Source organism: Asparagus officinalis, chromosome 2 (assembly GCF_001876935.1).
Source record: "Asparagus officinalis chromosome 2, Aspof.V1, whole genome shotgun sequence".
Lineage (NCBI taxonomy): Eukaryota > Viridiplantae > Streptophyta > Magnoliopsida > Asparagales > Asparagaceae > Asparagus > Asparagus officinalis.
This window is the reverse complement of record NC_033795.1, coordinates 21,572,427-21,590,812: the sequence shown is the minus strand read 5'-3', so window position 1 is coordinate 21,590,812 and position 18,386 is coordinate 21,572,427. Positions and strand designations below refer to the sequence as shown.

Genomic DNA, 18,386 nt, shown 5'->3' with positions numbered 1-18,386 from the left:
TAGAGCTGAATTCAAAACCGAGATGGAGTTGACTATGCAGCAGATGCGAGATTTGCAGATTCAGCAACAACAACCGGAATCGAGCCAGAAGACAGAATCCAACCGGCGTAATGAAGAGGATGAGACTATCTTCGACGATCCTCCTCCAGATAAAGACAACTCCGGAAGCGGTCCGACCAAGTCATCCACTCAACCTCCACAGATCTACTTGAAGAAAAGTGAGGAAGAGGACAAGAAGATGCACGATCTTGAGAGCAAAGTCAACGCTCTGATGACAGCTCAAGAAGTGAAGAAAACGGGCATTCCATACCCGTACCCGAGGGAGTGGGACCTGATTCCTTATCCCCAGAAATTTAATTTGATTAACTTTACTCCTTTTGATGGCAGGGGTTCACCAACTCAGCACTTTATCTATTTCAAGTCACATCTCGGCGCAATATCCGGGAACGAAGCCCTGATGGTCCGGTCATTCGTAGGAACCCTTCGTGGGCCTGCCTTCGATTGGTACCGATGCCTTAAGCCCGGGAGTATCACTAGCTGGGAGGATATGGAAGAACTATTCCTCACCAATTTCTTCGATGATGACACAGAGGTCTCAATTGGCACGTTGTTGGATGAAAAGCAGAAGGATGGGGAATCGGTTGACGTCTTTGTCAAACGATTCCAGGACAAAGCGGTGAACTGCAGAGATCCACTCACAGAAGAGTTCATCCTACAGACATGTCACAACAACTTGTCATTGGATGTGTTAGAGGTGATGGGGGTTGTGCCCACTAAAACTTGGAAGGAATTGAAAGTGAGAGGTGAATAGGCTGAACGCTTTCTCAAGAGAAAGAATCTGGAGAGAGGTCTGCCACCAGCTAATAATCAAAAGCAGAACTTTAATCCTCAAGGCAGAGGAAGAGGGTCCGCGGCCGCTGTCGACGTACATCAAACATCACAACAGCCACCGCAACAACAACCGCAGCAGTCATCCTTCCAACTGGCGCCAAATCAAAATCAGCAGCCCCCTAGGCAGCCCAAGACTTCTGAGCCTAGATTTCCGAAGGAATACTCTTTCAAAGATGATGAAGTTCCAGTCATCTTCAAATACTTGTTAGAGAATAACAAGATCAAGCTTCCACCGGTCACAAACCAAGAAGAAGCAACGAAGACCAATGACCCGAAGTATTGTGCATATCACAGAAGGGTCCACCATCCTACTAAGACATGTTATGTCTTAAAGGATAAAATTCAAACATTAATTGATGTTGGTATTGTGACACCGAAGCCAAAGGAGAAGAAGGTAGGCGCAAACGCGGTCTCTATTAGTTTCGGATCGGTTCCTTTGTCCTGGTTTCAAGCTGAGCCAGTATCAAAGGTCAAGATGCAAATCATCAACGAAGGGGCTCGTATCTCACACAGCCCCCAACGGCGAAATCCTTTGGGTTCATCCGGATTTGCTTGAAGATGAACAGTGGACGACACCCACATCAAAGAAGAAGTCAAAAGGCAAGGGAAAGGAGAAGTCCTGCTATGGAGCCTCGGCGATTCCCGAGAAGAACGATGAGGATATAGCAGCTTTATCACTTTCTGATGGAGAACAGGAAGTTTTTGCTACAAGAAGTGGAAACGAGTACCATTATAGGTATCCGGAAACCTCAGATCCAAATGCCAAAACTCTTACGGAGCTGGGGGTAGCCATAACTCCACCAGTAGCAGCTGAAAAACCTCAGAAAGTTGTTAAGCAAAAGGAGAAAGAACCTCAACACAAAGAGGTCCAAGTTCCGAAGCAGTCTCGTTTTAGTAGACCGATTGGACGAGACAAACCGGAAAGCTCGAACGCACCATATCGTTTCGACGTTATGGCTCAGCTGGCTAATATCCCAGCAAGAATCACATTGTACGAGTTGTTGCGCCTCTCAAAAGAAACCAGAGAAGCTTTACAAGAAGCTTTGGCTGATTCTGAAGTATTCTTAACTCAGGTCAAGCCAGCTCCTGAAGAGCCAGAATCGTCAGTGCAGCATTGCAATCTGGCAGCCACCAAATTTCCTTGCATTGCTTTCACAAAAGAAGACATGCAAGTCAGGAATTCAAAGCATGATAGACCGTTATATTTTACTGGATATATCGGTTCGAGCATGGTTAACCGGATCCAAGTCGATCCGGGTTCCGCTGTTAGTATCATGCCACTTCGTTTGATGTACCACCTCGGAATTCCCGCCAGCAAGTTAGCCTCCACTGGAACGGTTATCTATGGTTTCAACACAAGCGGGTCACGACCGTTGGGAAAAATCCGGGTGAAGTGTCAACTCGGAGATCTGAAGTCTGAAGTCACCTGCTATGTGATCGATGCGGAGACTTCCTATAACTTACTGTTGGGTCGCCCATGGATCCACGGTAATCTTATAGTTCCCTCCACCCTCCATCAGTGTTTGAAATATGTCGACACTAATGAGGAGGTCAAGACGGTGGTCGCGGATAAGCAACCATTCAAGGGGTTAGAAAATTACTTTACTGACTCCCTTCTTTATGGTGCTGAGTCCGAAACTGAACCATCGGCCCATGGCACGGACAGCGGAGAAGAAGCTGATACCGAAGCCGGGCTCGATTATAGTGAAGGTCTTGTACTAAATGACATTGAACCTCTTGTAATCGATCTTGACGGTGATGAATCGTCGGACGAAAGTTGTAACTGGCAGCTTGCCGATGAAATAATAAATCATGATTTAGAGTACTCGCATTGTCTTGATGATGTAATGCAGAAATTGTACGACGACTCTAGTCTACATATGCCACTTCGTTCGTCTTGTACGGCGACGAAACACCTCCAAAGCTCATCTGGAACAACTATGATCCTACCCGCAAAGGCAGGGGGTGAAAAAGAGATAATCTTTGGAAAAGGGGAATCATCCCCCACTCCAGATCATTTCTTAGATAGTAATTCGGATGAAGAAAAACCCGGGCGACACTTCTCTCGGTATAGTTCTCAAGCGAATGATTATATGATGAGTCGAGGCTATGACCTTTCACTTGGTGAAGGCCTTTATTTTGGTCAAGGTATTAGGGTTCCACCCCGTTCTACCTATGTACCAAAAGGAAAACCAGATAATTACTACAGTCGTAATAGAGGTCTGGGTTATGATTCATCCGAAGACGATTATGGCCAACAAATCATTAACCAATTAATAGATAGGAGCGGACATTCATCCGACACTTCAAATTGGGATTCTGACGTGAGCATTGGTGAAAGATTCAAATCCCTAATGTCGAACATGGCGACGGTTGACCCTTCCACAACAGAAGAAGACGATCAGTTACCTGTTTGGGAAGATCCATGGATGCATTACATGAATATCCAATACGGTGATCGATTTGAGCAAAGAGAACCTCCTACCGAGGATAAAGTGGTTCAAGTTAATATGGGTGACGAAAATAATCCGAAGCCTATATTTATCAGCGGTGATCTCCCGCCAGACGAAAAAGAGGAATTAATTGCCCTCGTTAAAGAGTATATCGACGTTTTCGCATGGAACTACGAAGATATGCCAGGACTCGACCCAAATGTAGCAATGCATACCCTTAACATAAAATCGGATGCTAAACCTGTCAAGCAACAACAAAGACGGTTTCGTCCGCAAATTATGGAGGCAATAGAAGCTGAAGTTAAGAAGCTAATTGACTCGGGTTTTGTCAGAGAGGAACAACATCCTGAATGGTTGGCCAATATCGTTCCAGTCCTCAAAAAGAACGGAAAAATCAGAATCTGTATTGACTTCAGAGATCTGAATACAGCATGCCCCAAGGATGATTTTCCCCTACCGATTACGGACGTCATTATCGACAACACATGCGGGTTTGAAAGAATGTCGTTCATGGATGGATTTTCTGGGTATAATCAAATCAAGATGCATCCGGATGATGAAAAGCATACAGCTTTCAGAACACCTCTTGGCGTCTTTTGTTATACCGTTATGCCTTTCGGTTTGAAGAACGCCGGTGCTACGTATCAACGGGCGATGACGAAGATCTTTCAAGAACACCTTAGGAAGACAGTCGAATGCTACGTTGATGACCTAGTCGTTAAGAGTCGTGATAAAAATGACCACATTAACGATCTAAAGACAATGTTCGAGCTTATGAGAACTCATCAGCTGAAAATGAACCCGACTAAATCCTTCCTGGGAATGTCGAGCGGCAAATTTCTTGGATTCGTCGTCACCACAAAAGGTATTCATATTGATCCTGATAAGGTGAAGGCGATAAACGAACTGCAGCCTCCAAGAAATCTTAAAGAACTCAGAGGATTGCAAGGTCGATTAGCATATATCCGTCGGTTTATATCGAACTTGTCCGGAAAATGTCAACCGTTTTCCAAACTCGCAAAGAAAGGCGTGTCGTTCATTTGGGATGAAGCATGTCAGAAGGCATTCGAAGATATCAAGAAATATCTAGCGAATCCACCTATTCTCGTTGCACCGAAATCGGGCATTTACTTCATTTTTTTGAGTTGAATAATTTGATATATGCACTGAGTTTTCCCCCCGTATGTTCTGTTAAATGGACCGTTAACAGTTTAATCACTAATTTCCTCTTTCAGAATTTTTTAAAAATGTTCCCACATTAAAAGCAGTTAAAAACATGAGGATATATTATTACATCATAACAATTGATTTTATCACCATGATTGATACAAATAGACCTTCAATGAACCATATTCTTTAAGGATTCTCACTTTCAAGAAAATTGTCATACTAGATGTTTCTCACTTTGCATTCAGCTACATAAATTTTTGATGGAAAAAGAAAAACTAATACGTTAGAATTGTTTTGCTTCTGCTTGCTTTTTATGTGAAAGGCCTGAAAATTTAGTATATAGAAATTGAGAGCAGTTCATAAATGAAGTAAAAATGCTAGCTTGGTTTTTGTTGTGAATCTGTACCGCAAGGTATCGCACGCTTTGATCTTATTTTTTAATACTTGTATCTTGATTCTCAATTGTGTTCAAATATCATAATATCATTTCATTTATTGGGTCGTTTTTTCAAGCGTCAAATGCTAGCCGTGTTAATGTTCAATTAGGAGGTTACATGATTCAGTTTGGATGAAGGCGTTCATAATTCAGATACTCTTTTTATTTTTTTTCCTACATACTTCAAATTTTCTGCATGGTGTATTATTACAGTCTGCACTATCCATAGAAATATATATGGCAAGAAATTAATTAATGTAGATGTGCTGTGCGTATTTCCCACTCATATCTTGTATAGTTTTTTGCTCTTTCGTTGTTTTATTTTTAAATGAAAACTTTTTACCAGGCTTTTTCACATGAAAGGTTGGTTTTGTTAGTACTAAACTTTGCGGTATGAAATAAAGTTTAAAAGAATTCATAGTTTGATTAACAATAGCACGGTAGATGTCATTAAACAAAAGCACAATAGATTGTTGCATGCATGCATGATGTTTATGTTGGAATGAGTGCATTAGAAAATTTTTTTTTGTCTCCGAGTCCTCTTTTGCTCAAAGGTTCCACATGGACTCTTTTAATAAGTTAAGATTAAGATCCTTGCTAGACTATGATTTTCTACAAGAATATTTTTACTTCTTCATGTGATATAAAACTCTGAAAACAATTTGTTTCACATCTGTATCAGAATTTGGTTCTCTTCACTCCATTAGACACTTCAATTATAATATTTGTATTTACTTAAAACAACTGTGTTATTTACTAAGTGATAAATAAAAAACTACAGTGATTCACGGAAGATGATAGTATTAGTTAAATTTAAAATGAACTATATGAAAGTGTTGCTGACGCTCACGAAGAATTGCATATTATGAGACTAATTTGCTAATCTGATCCTTGCCTGCAAGCTCATGTTCATAACCCAACCTTGCCCTTTGTTATACCAAGCATATTATGAGACTTATCAATAATTTTAAGAGTAAGAAACAGTCACCAAAGAGTATATGCACATGTGTACCCCAGTCACCAACATGGTTCCGTCGTAGAACATCAAGTTTATAGAATTTCAGCATTCGAGCTAAAGTGTCTCCAATTATAGTTGACCTTAAATGACCAACATGCATTTCTTTTGCAATAATAGGTGAAGAAAAGTCAACCACCGCCCTTTTAACTGATAAAAGTGGTGCCCTTGTCTAGATACCATTCAATAGCATATTTTGAATATACTACACAATAAACCATAATGAAATTAGAGTAGAATTAGAAAAAGAATGTGCGCGTTCCAGTTTATATATAATAAAAAATAAAGTGCTTGTAATCCTCGTAAAACACAACCTGAGCCACCCATGTGCTTGACAGAACTACATTCACAAAACCTGGTCCTGCAACAAATGTAGACTCAATGATATCTGATGAAGGGAGATTTCTTGCAATAGCCTGCAATATATATACATCTTATTGAGAAATAATAATATATATAATTACAAGAGTAAACATTTGATTAATGCCTGAGCAAACAAAACCATAATATATCCCAAATATTTATGCACAAACTATGTTGTACAGTAACCAAACCTGACCAACATAATTTTGGTTTCTATAGTCTGTGGACTTTCCATTGATCTTGGAAAACAAGATCATTGCATTATTTTTGCGTAACACATAATGATACATCTTTTAGTGCGAGAAAGTAACTAAAATAAATCAAATCACACCAAACTTTTTATAGAAAGTCTCCATGTGCTATTTGCACAGCTCGAGGGCTACCCTCTATAATTCACTACATGCAATTATGCGCTCAAAACTGCAAATATAGCCAAGTCAAGCAGGAAATATTTACATAAGATGCCTAATATGATTTACAAACAAACTAACATCAAATCAAGTAACCACATCTCAGCATGGTATCTTAAGCATTAATAATAAAGTACATGGGATCAAAGAAATTGAGCAAGGTTTTTAGAGAATAATTTATGGTATGTCATGATTAATTTTTAAATTTTGATTTAGATTTTTATTTTGGAAATTCTTAGATTGTTCAAACACTTGCTATGCTATTAGGATTAATGTTGAGAAACCGTAGCTTATAATTTGTAACTTCACAAAAAAAGAATTTTTAATATCATTATTTAAGGTGGTTTCATTAACTTCTTGCTTATTCAAACACTGGCGTCGAAATATATGTTGAATTATTTTTTTAGGACATTCTAATGTGTGCTACACAAAAGGTTATTCTTACATAAATGACAATATACGGCCAATATATAATGAATCTAAAAAATAAATTAAAAGAAAAACTCTAATTTATTTAAAATTTATTTTAGAAGTCTAAACTTTTTGACATATAAGTGTGAAATTTATTATTGCTAAAAAAGATCTGATTAACCAGTTGATAGTTGATAATGTTTTATGAAAACATTTCTTGTTCATTTTCCTTTCAAAAAAGAAGACATATAAATAGGAAAAAGACAAAGTTATAAGCTTAGATAAGGGGGTTGCATTTAACTAGCCATAATATAGAGTGATTTCATATTTTCCTTCAAAGAAATTGGAGAGCAACAAGGGAAGTCTTAGCATAAATAACTATAACTATTACCCGTCGTACTGTAGGAAACATAAAATCATCATGCCTGAAAAATTGGAAATTGAACTGATGGCGGAACTCATAAATACAGTATTTTCCTGCCAATCTAACAAACAAATGCTTGAATATGAAGTTTAAAGCATCTTCAACTAAATGTGTTCCATACTCTAGCATTTCACACAACATTAAAAAGACCTTCCATCTTTCTTGACTACTCAAATACCCATCATCTGGATGCAATACCTCTCCAACTCACAAGAACTTTGCTTCTTCTTCAGCCCACATGTCTCTCTTTGTGATGTAAGCCTGTGATGACGTTCCATTACATGAAGTAGTACACACAACCGAATCAGCAGCAACAAAATTTGAAGCACTGTACAAGTATTGACAGTTGGTGTGGTTGTAAAAAAAATAGTTGTAAAATGATACTTTAAATATATGTAATGCCAGCTTCCTCAAGCACGGATTCTTGACAACCTGGTTTGAATTATAAATCATTTAGATGCCTTAAGAAGAAAAGGAAATAAGGAAGACATCAAAGCAAAAGGTTTACCAATCCCCTTTGTATTTCCTTCCAAAGCTCTATTTCAGCTCTTAAATCAAATTCTTTACAAATACTACCTCCCTCTGTTTAAAAGTGATGTATCCCGTGGCTAATTATTACTATCGGGAATATATTCAAAATATAACAATGAACAGGAAGTCTAACATGAAAATAGGGGATAATAGTCAATATTCGTCGTCATGAATGTAGCTTGATGTATCTTTAGAAGTCTAACATGAAAATAGGGGATAATAGTCAATATTCGTCGTCATGAATGTAGCTTGATGTATCTTTCAACAAAACCACTTTTAGCTAAAAAATACAGTCAATATTCGTCGTCATGAATGTAGCTTGATGTATCTTTCAACAAAACCACTTTTAGCTAAAAAATACTGTATTGTTAATTACATGCTTACAATTGGGAAAACACAAAAAATGTAAATTTGGATGAATTACATGTGATTCAACAAATAATATCAATAGAAATCATCAAAACAGCCTATCATTAACCACTTCATAGTACATGACTAATACTTGTTTCTGCATGCAGTATAATATAAGTATCTGATTATAGACATATTAATGTATAAAACAGATACTTGAATTCTATTTATTCCTCGAATTCTAACAAATACAATTTTCCAGACTTTTAGTATTTACATTAACTTAACGTTCATGCTAAATGGTTTGCAGCCTTATTTCCGCACCAATTAGTGAAGATGGGCTGAAGCATATGATGATCTGTCATGTAATCTTGGGAAGAACAGAGATGATACTTCCTGGCTACTGACAATCAGGTCCAAATGCTGGAGATTTTGATTCTGGTGTAGATAACCAGCAAGCTCCTTCAAAGTATATTGTCTGGTATCCAGATGTCAAGACACATGTACTGCCTCTTTATGCGGTTACTGTCAAAATGGAACTGAATTTAGGAGGTACATATATCTAATCTTTACTATTATCCTAATGAATTAGTCAGATAGCTTATGATGGTGTTTAATGCTCTATTACTGATAGTTTCCCTCATGTTGTCGACTTTACTAAGTTGGATTTTGAAGAAAGATTACCTTATCTATATTAGCCCATGTATGAGGTACACAACTGATTCAAGTGGTTTAGAGGTTCATTTTGTTCCAAGCATCGAGCTCCATGCCTGTGCTCTTCAAATTTCTTTTCTAAACAAAAAGCTCTTATGATAGAGTACAAAGAAAGAAAATGTGTAACAAAGATACTGGTTTTTTAGTTTTGCACAAACTTGAAGAGATTTTTGAGCTTGTGCACAGGTATCAGGCTCTTTAAATTTTTTTTTGGTTTCTTGTCACTTGGTTAACATCACTCATAGATGACCGATATTAGATTTGATTACCAGTCATATGGAAAAGTTAGTAAATTCGTTGTTGGGGTTCAATAAATTTTATGTTCTCAGCTCTGAGCATTGCACTGTTTATAGTTTTATTTTGTTTTGTAGATTGCGGGGGAGGGAGGGGGAATAATTATTTGAGGAGGAATCTGACTGCAGTTTATTGTTAGTTTGGTTTATGGTGATAATTCAGCTATAAGTTTGAGTTAAAACGTAACGAAGCAATAGAGCATGTTTCTCTGATTTCAAAGACACTGATTACTTTTTAGCCGAAGGATGTCCGTTTAATTTGCATTATTTATGTATTTATCTTCATCAATGTTTCAGCAATGGCCAGAGATATATTTACATGGGATCCCATGACAAGCATGTTTATATTTATGATGTGGTATGTACTTCTGTACTTTGTTAAATTAATGAAAGGAAGTGAGAGTTATGTTAATATTTTGAAGATAAATTATATATTTCATTTTGTACTACAAATTCTTACATATAATGCGAGGAACACTTACATATAATGCGAGGAACACAAGGTGCTCTAATTGTAGCTTCAACACTTCAGACTTCAGTGGCCTTTGGCTTAATGTCACTAGGTTAGTTATGAATCTCTACCATGCATTCCATTTATACCAACCTACAATTTTTTTGTTTATAGACATTTATTTATTTGTTTATTTTTCTACAATTCAGATTTGTGAGTCAACTATCAGCAGTTCCTTTAGTTGCCTTATCCGGATTTGGCCTCTATGAGTTAGGCTTTCTCAGTGTAAGCATCATTTTGTTTTTCGAAACTTTTTTTTTCTATTTGCAGACTTGTCATTGTTGTTCACAAGTTTGTGCTGTGAACCTTTTGAGATTGTTTATTGTATAATTTACATAAGATGTAGTAGAAGATCTGTTACAGTTGGCTGATACTTTTGTTTGCCCAGGTTGCCAAGTGTATTGAGATTGAGCTTCCACATATAATTCTGTTGATAATCTTTTCCCAGGTATTGAAATGTTGTAAATTTCGTTGGACTACCAAAAATTCACACTATGATTCACTAAACGTAGTTAGTATCTTTTATTATAAAATTTTAATACTAAAAACTAATATTGACACAATATGTTTTGGTTTTCTTTTGGGTTAATTGTGGATAGACACCTTGTACCATTGCCCAATTGCGCATAGATCCCCTGTAGATCTATTATTGGAGATAGGCCCTCAGAGTGACTTTTTTACTCTTTTACCACCAAAAAAGGAGGAAATTATTATTTTTTGGACAATTATGCCTCCTGAGGGTAAAAACGAATTCACTCAGGGGTCTAATCACAGTTCAGTGATAGTACAAGGGGGTCTATTCTTAACCATACAACTACAATGGGGTCTGTGTGCAATTGGGTGATGACACTGGAGGCCAATCTGCAATTAAGAACTGATGTGGGTTTAAGAAGTTAGCCAGTTCAAATTGTGGGTAAGGAAACATTACCCAGTTGTTAAGCTTCATAGAATATCAACGTGATGATATATGAGAATGTTATGAGATGATGTTTGGCATTTGTTTATCTTGACACTATTTCAGGTGACTGGAAACCAAGTTGCAAAAATCACCTTTCATAACGCTGTGATTAGAGTCTGTAGCTGGCATCCATACTATCATATGCTTGTGAGCTATTCTTGGGATTGTCAAATTGCTAGATGGCAATTCTAGGGTTCTGATGCAATTCCTTCTGTTATTGACAATAAACGCCATCGAAGGCAACAGCCTGAGCAAAGGACACTTCCCTGATGCTTTGCGCTCTTCCTCGAGTTTCTGTTTGTTATTTATAATATCTCTTGGCATTTATAATTTCTCATGACATGGTGTAAATTCTTTGATCAGAAGAGAAACTGACAAAGGGGATCAACGTCATGTATTGCGAGATCTTTATCATCTATACTACCCTAGCTGATGAGACCTCAATTCCTTTGTAAAGAATATTTAAGTATGATTATGGTGTAAATATTTGTATGCATCTTCTCTATGATTATGGTGTAAATATTTGTATGCAACTTCTCGGTGCAGTCAGAGTACATTGCCTTGTAAATAGATTAAAACAATGTAAGAAACCTGAGAAGCCAAATCATATTTCTTGCTTTTTGTTATGCTACTGAAATCATATTGTCAAAATAATTCTACCTCTAGGTTTTCCTTCAGGATATCTGATTGGTTCATGCAGACAAATTAAAGTCTTTTTTGATTCAGGAGAGAAGTATTATATCAGAGGTTGCATTCATTTTGATATATGAAACTCTTAGAAGCATGTGTTATATACTGCAACTTCCAGTCTACTCATTGAACAAATCTGAATGTTAAGAGTTTGCTTTTCATTCCCATGTGATGCAATGTGGGCCAAATCATGAGAAAAAACACTGCACATCTTCAGCTCTGTGCAATGATCAACCACATGAACATTTACCGTCTCCTCATGTCAAATTTTTATAACCATGTTATAATAAATAAAAAAATTACCACGTGCCTTGCACGTGTATCAAAACTAGTTATATATAAAAAAAAGACCTTGACCCTCGTATCCTGAAACCCCTTTGCCAAACGGCACTCGTATTTAATTGTGTTGGGCCCCACGAGACGAGCGAAAATGGCACTCTAAAAACTCTACATAAGCGGAGGGCAGAAGCTCAGCGGGGGCGATTTTTGCGGCCGCCCCTCGTCTCAAAAACACGAATCTTGATGCAAAGGCTAGACGGGAGAGAGAGCCTCAGCAGGCTCATCGGCAAGAAGAGGAAGAGGACCCTCTCTTCCCCTCTCTCTCTCCTCCTCCAATCCAAATCCAAACCCAATCCCAAAGTAAGCGCTCTCTCTCTCTCTCTCTCTCTCTCTTTCTACTCCTCGTTTTCTCTCTCTCTACCTTTTTCCAATATTTTTTTCCTTCTCTGTTTTAATTAGGAGGAAGAAGAGAAAGAAGCTGAGGTAGAGGCTCCGTCGACGTCCAATGACGGAAAAATCAAAGGAAATGATGATCCTGTGTGGGTTTCTTGCCCTGTTTGTGGATCCTCCATTCGAGGGACAGATCACATGGTCAATTCCCATCTGGGTATCTCTCTCTCTTTCGCCGAAATGTTTTGTTTAATTGGTTTTACTTTCTAATTTTAGGATTCATGTTGATTGTGGAGCATCTATAATATAGGCTAGTTAGTGAGGGGGAAAGGTAAATGATGAAAGATTAGGTCAAAGCTTGCGCCTTTCGTCAATGTGTCTCCTCTTATTTTGTTTTTGCTGTCATCAGGGAGGGGGGGGGAAGCTGCTTGTTTTGTATAAGGGCATGATTGCTGTTGATGTGCATATATTATTAGTGCAATTATATTGACTAACTGGCACGTAAAGGTATTTGAACAATTGTTAACTTCTCACTTAGGGATGATCACTAATTACTTCCTGTCTTGTGTCCTCAGTTGAAAATGTCTTTATTTCCTAAGCCCCAATGTTAGATTCAGTTGTATTTTTTTTTTTGAGAGCATGAACTTATTAAGTATAGAAAGATAAGGCGCGTGAATCAATTGAAAGAATTAGCTGCATGTGGAGAGAGATCAGAGGCTTGAGAGCTTGAACTTTGAATACATTCACTTCTAATATTGAGGGAGTTGTGAGTTGTGGGAATGAAAATAGTTAAGGATTATTATGGGTGTGAGTTGGAGTGAAGAAGAAGTGAGGGGTTTAGGGGATATTTATAGGAAAAATGGGTGGGGATGGGGAGTGTTTGAAAAGTATTAAACAAAAGAATCAGCCCATTTTCTGGCTAGCTCGGTTTAATTTCCATTCCAGTGGGGATGGGGAGTGCTTAAAAAGTATTAAACAAAAGAATCAGCCCATTTTCTGGCTAGCTCGGTTTAATTTCCATCCCAACTTTGATACATTTTTTATTTATAATTGTATTGTTCTGTTTTCTTGTAACAATCTACCATAAGTTTTGCTCAAAGATTTTAAATCTTTTGTTTATACTTGATTTGCAGACATCTGCCTAACAAGGGGAGCTAAAAAAAAGTTAACTCAGCGTACCCTTCTTCAATTAAAATTTTGTCCCATATCCGCGAGTAAAACCTCTGCAGGGGTCTTAGATAATACCAGAGCAGCTATAAGAGAAGGCGAATTGGTTGGTGGAAAAGAAATATCTGATTCTGAAATGACAATTGAAAGAATTCTTTCTGAAAATAATGAGAAAATTGAACATGCATCAGGTGCACAAGATGTGAGCAAATTAACAAAATGTATTGATGTTCAAATGGAAATAAAAACTGTTGAAAACACAGCTAATGAAAATATTGTCCCGCAAAGCACCATGGTACCTAAGGTTGATACGTTTGGAGTTGAAGATTCTAAAGTTTTAGCAGCATTTGAAACCTTTATCGTCGGTCGTAAGTTTCATGATAATATTCAGCTTCAACAAGGTTGTCAACTATTTCTTTCAAGAGACCCTCAAAATGCCAAGGATAAGCATGCTATCAAGGTTCAGTTTGGTTTTTTCTTGTGTTTTCTTAGATTGTATTATTCAGTTAAAAACAGAGATTATTCTCGCGTGTAGGTGCTTTCTACTGATTTAGGAGCTGGAAATATGCTTGGATATTTACCTCGAGAATTGGCTAAGTTTCTATCTCCCTTAATGGATAACCATCATTTAAAATGCGAGGTATAACATATGTGATTAAAAATTTCTTCATTGTTTTCTTTATGAATGAAGTGCTTCATGTTGATTTAGAAGTATATATAATGAGATTTAAACCCAATGTGACAAACTGACATAATATGGGACATCTTTTAGCTAGTTTCTTAAGTATATAGGGAACATAAGTATCTTCTTTTTCCCGGAACAAAGTGCCGTAAATATTTTCTGTTAACTATCTCTCCAATACGGAGTGACTATGGAAAACTGCTTCACACTTTTGTTTTCTTCCTTTTCCTTCTTGTCTTTTTTCTTGAAGTTCTCGTATTAATATGTTTTACAAAATATCTCGAGCTTTAATCTTTCTTATGTATTCTTTAATGGTGCAAAATCCTTATTTCTTATCTTATAATATTATCTAATTATTGAATTTCCTTGCAGGGATCTGTGATCTCTATTTCTGAACATCCTCTTGATCCTGTTCCCATTCAACTTGTTTGTGAGAAAATGGTTGCTTCTGGTAAAGGGGAACATGATGGCCAACAGAATTTTGAGTTCTTATGGGAAAATGTGAAACGTGTTACCGAATATGGCAAACTAAATCCTCCTAGCATGACAAAATACCAACAAAATTTCTGTTTAATGATTGAAGAAGTTGTAAATAATCATACTCACCTTTTTACGAGTGAAGAAAAGTTGCTTTTAGGTATTTGGCTGACTTTTTTTCTAATCAATATGTTTATCTTAGTGTTCTGACTTTTTTGATATGCTTTCTTATATTATATTATCACAGGATCTTTTGACTCATTAAGCAACAATGCTCAGAGACTCTTTGTTCGAATATATACGAGAAAAGGTACATAATTCTCTTGATTTTTATGCAAAGTTTACAAACACTATGGTTATATGGTCTCAGATGTATCAAGTCGATGCGTTTGGAGTCAATCAGTCGAATTCTCTCTTTCTGTAAACTATTGGGATGAACTCTAAGATGAAAAGGAAAAAAATTTCTCTGGACATACTGAAGAATTTCTTAAGAAGCGGAGGGAGGGTGGAATTTTTTTTTTTTTTTGGGGGGCGCAGAAAGGAGGAGGAAGAAGAAAATCATTCGATATTGCTTGGTCGATTGGCTTAGACACTGAATAACATTTCCTTTGGGGAGTGACTCTGGTTTGATTAGTAGTGGGTGCCGAAGTTATTGAGCCAAAAAAAAAGAGGCAGAACTTAACTAAGGATCTTACTGTAGGTTTATGTTTATCAGGCTTTCCAATTCTTAGTTTCCCACTTATTAACTAATGACAATATGTAGTACAGATATTCTTATATTTTGCTTACAGCTAATATTCAGTCAATTTCTGGTATCAGAAAACTCATGCATCTAACTTTGGTGGGAGATATTTGTAGAGCTTTAGAGTGAGGTAGGGAGATCTTGATGTGATGAAATGTAAGTGGGAAGATGTTTACATGTCATTTGATGCAAAATGGAACTCTTAGCCTTTATTGTGTCAGTAAAAAAATGCAATATTTAAGAATTCATATTTTTCCATGGTTGTTCTTTCATATCAATTGTACGAGATTTAGGAATGGAGCACTTGAAATTGAATAGACTCTTGTCAGATAGCTATACCACTTTATGACATTCTAGAATTAATCATCAAAATTACTTTTGATAAGAAAGCATTCTAATGCGAGGAAAACTACAAGGTTTTCCACATTGGATTTGTCAAGCAGGCAACTTGGCTTAAAATTCTAAACTAGGTATTCAAGCACGATTTTTATTTCTACTACTGTTACTATAAATAAAGAGCCAAGTTTTTAATCTTACTAAGACATGCATCATTCGTGTCATCTATTTCTAGGGATTGTGAAGAAATGACAACAAATGTTAGAATTAAAGTCTAATAATATTGCATTTGGATAATGAGAGGCAATCGGGGAGAATTCTATTGTATTTAAATGCAAAACTGAGCCTAATAATGCTCAAAATCAAAGTAAATTCCAAATGCAACTTATTTCTTTCAATGTCAGTTTCCTGTGATGTTTGGATTTCTTCTACACCTAATGTAAATACATTATGTTTAGATTGCATCTGCAGCTCAACTTTTGTTATCTCACGATTATTTATCATGACACCAGTATTCCCATTGCTTGCGTTTTGCATCAGACAACCTCCCACATTGAGGTTTATAGTAATTATCTTGTCAGGTTTATGCCCTTCCTATCAATGTGAAAGAAAAACAATCATTCCCACAAATTATCAAGCTCAGAACCTTCATAATCCTTATCATGTATGAGACATTACATTCTGGAAGCTAGAATCATATTTGTTATTGTGCATCATGTATGAGACATTACATTCTGAAATTAATTTCCTGTAAGACTGTATTGCCAACATATTTCTTATTGTGCATCATATTTGTTCAAATGTTAAATTAAAAACATGTAATTAGAGCGAAGATGATAAATGCAAACATGTAATTAGAGTGTAAGAAAAACAAAGGAATGTTAGTAAATTTTTTTGTCATTTTACCTTAAACTTATGAACTATGTGGTAAAATGCAAACATGTAGTTTGAGTGTAAATTAAATTACCTCCTAGCACTGTGCTTACTTTTATATATACATAATCTATTTATGTATGAATTTTGTTCAAGAATGATATGTGTAATTTGTGATATTACAGTATCATTTGTAAAATCTGAGAACTTAAAATTAAGTAATATTAGGGTTTTGGAGCATTATACCTAGCTTCTAGAGACTCCGGTTTCTCAAAAAAAATAAAATTTGGAGCAAATTGAAATGGAATTGATTAACAATATAATAACCAATCAAACATCATAATCAATCAGACTCAACCTAATACCATAAATTCAATATAATCTTCCAATTTTGCACTTTAACTTGAAAACTACAGAAGTTACAAGATTTCACAAAAAAGTCTAAGGAGCATTTCATCAAACACTTGGAAAGTAAAACCTAATTGAAGATCATGTGGGCGGATTTTGATACCTTTCAAGTGTTGGTGAACTCGACAATGGCTTGGCTTCCTCTCTTAGATCAAAATAGACCTCTGATTTTTCTAAAAAAAGTAAAAAATGATGAAAGGTACAGAGAGATTAAGGTTACCTCGATGAGTTTTAGGAGGCGGCGGCCACGGTGGTGGCGCGGTAGGATGCCGGCAGCGGGGAAGAAGGAGATCTGAGGGAGGTCGAGGGCGAGAGATCCGAGAGAATGACGAGAGAGAGCTCAAGGAGATTTGAGAGAGAGAGAGAGAGAGAGAGAGAGAGAGAGGATGGAGTCGCGATGGAGTCGGGAATTTTGAAGGAGGCGATTTTCTCTCCTTCTCTCTCATTTTCACTCCGATCAAGTGAGGAAAGGGGAAAAGAACTGGCTATATGGGTGTTTTTCTACAGTGATTTTAAGATTCATTTTCTTTTTTGTTTTCTTCCAAACCAAACAAAGAAAAATTACTTTCTTTTGCACTTTCTTTTCCTTTCTTCTATTTCCCTTCAAACCAAACAGAGCCTTTATGTTTAATATCATTTCGTCCAGAGTAAACATCGGAGTTGTTTTCTCTGTATTATCCATGGCAATAGAACTAGTGGATAGTTGCTTTTTGTCCTTTACAAATCCCTTTCCAGGACAATCCGCGTCTATTTTTATAGTTGAGTCCCTCAACTCTAGGCTACTGATAATGATACATCTTTAACTTCCAAAAACTTTAGAATAACCCTTTAAAGTTCACTGCCTTGCTATTTATTGGCTAGAATATTTGGTGTATTGTACTTTATTTTTATTTTATTTTTTTCCCAGTACAAATATGCTCATCAGCAGGGTACCTAGTATCTTGCAAAAGACTAGTACCTTTTTTATTCCGGTGGCGGGAAAATTGTAGGAGATGACTGTTTGTGGGAAATTTTGCAGTAAAAGAAATAAAGAAAAATTGATTTGTATTCCTTTAATCTCAGTTACAATTGGATTTCATGATTACAAAAGAGAGGAGAATGATCTGGATTCTCCCCTTTGTTTAAATCTGGGTTCTTCACGGTGGCGATGAGATGCCTCCCTCGATTGCTCGCGTCGAGTTTGCTCTCCGTTGACGATCTGGTGTCTTGTTTCACTGGAACGTGGTCTTCTCCTCACGATTTGACGTTGTGGAGAACTCTGAACGAGTTTAAAACTCTATGAAAGAGTTGATTTAACCGAAAGTCGGTTATAAGCCAAGGATGAAGAAGATCTTGCTGCCGATCTCCAAAGCTCCAGAAATGCTCTAAGGATCCTGTTGACTAGCCAAGAAGTTCCAACAAACCGCCCCTG

At 36.8% G+C, this 18,386-nt stretch overlaps 3 protein-coding genes across 6 annotated transcripts in view; all 3 read left to right on the top strand.

Moving 5' to 3' along the window:
• Positions 1-6,141, top strand: part of LOC109830929 (senescence-specific cysteine protease SAG39-like) — a 7,493-nt gene extending 1,352 nt beyond the window's left edge. Inside the window, exon 2 of the mRNA XM_020398282.1 lies at positions 6,086-6,141. Coding sequence (XP_020253871.1) covers positions 6,086-6,141 — 56 coding nt within the window. The remainder of the gene's footprint in view (positions 1-6,085) is intronic.
• LOC109830494 lies at positions 8,744-11,557 on the top strand. 2 transcript variants are annotated; one of them, XM_020397761.1, is made up of 6 exons: positions 8,744-9,007; positions 9,760-9,820; positions 9,966-10,025; positions 10,123-10,198; positions 10,362-10,421; positions 10,995-11,557. In XM_020397761.1, exons 1-6 carry the CDS (start codon positions 8,989-8,991, stop codon positions 11,121-11,123), a joined length of 405 nt encoding a protein of 134 aa, XP_020253350.1. In that variant the 5' UTR covers positions 8,744-8,988; the 3' UTR covers positions 11,124-11,557. The 2 variants fall into 2 exon arrangements, with proteins under 2 accessions (XP_020253350.1, XP_020253349.1); XM_020397760.1 differs by having other exon boundaries at positions 8,745-9,007; positions 9,925-10,025.
• LOC109830493 (fanconi-associated nuclease 1 homolog) overlaps positions 12,034-18,386 on the top strand; it is a 20,321-nt gene continuing 13,968 nt past the window's right edge. For 2 of the 3 annotated variants that reach the window (XM_020397758.1, XM_020397757.1), the window contains exons 1-6: positions 12,034-12,260; positions 12,360-12,507; positions 13,424-13,917; positions 13,993-14,097; positions 14,512-14,776; positions 14,864-14,926. In XM_020397758.1, the coding sequence (XP_020253347.1) occupies positions 12,144-12,260; positions 12,360-12,507; positions 13,424-13,917; positions 13,993-14,097; positions 14,512-14,776; positions 14,864-14,926 (1,192 nt within the window). In that variant the 5' untranslated portion in view covers positions 12,034-12,143. The remainder of the gene's footprint in view (positions 12,261-12,359; positions 12,508-13,423; positions 13,918-13,992; positions 14,098-14,511; positions 14,777-14,863; positions 14,927-18,386) is intronic. The other variant, XM_020397759.1, reaches the window with a different exon arrangement.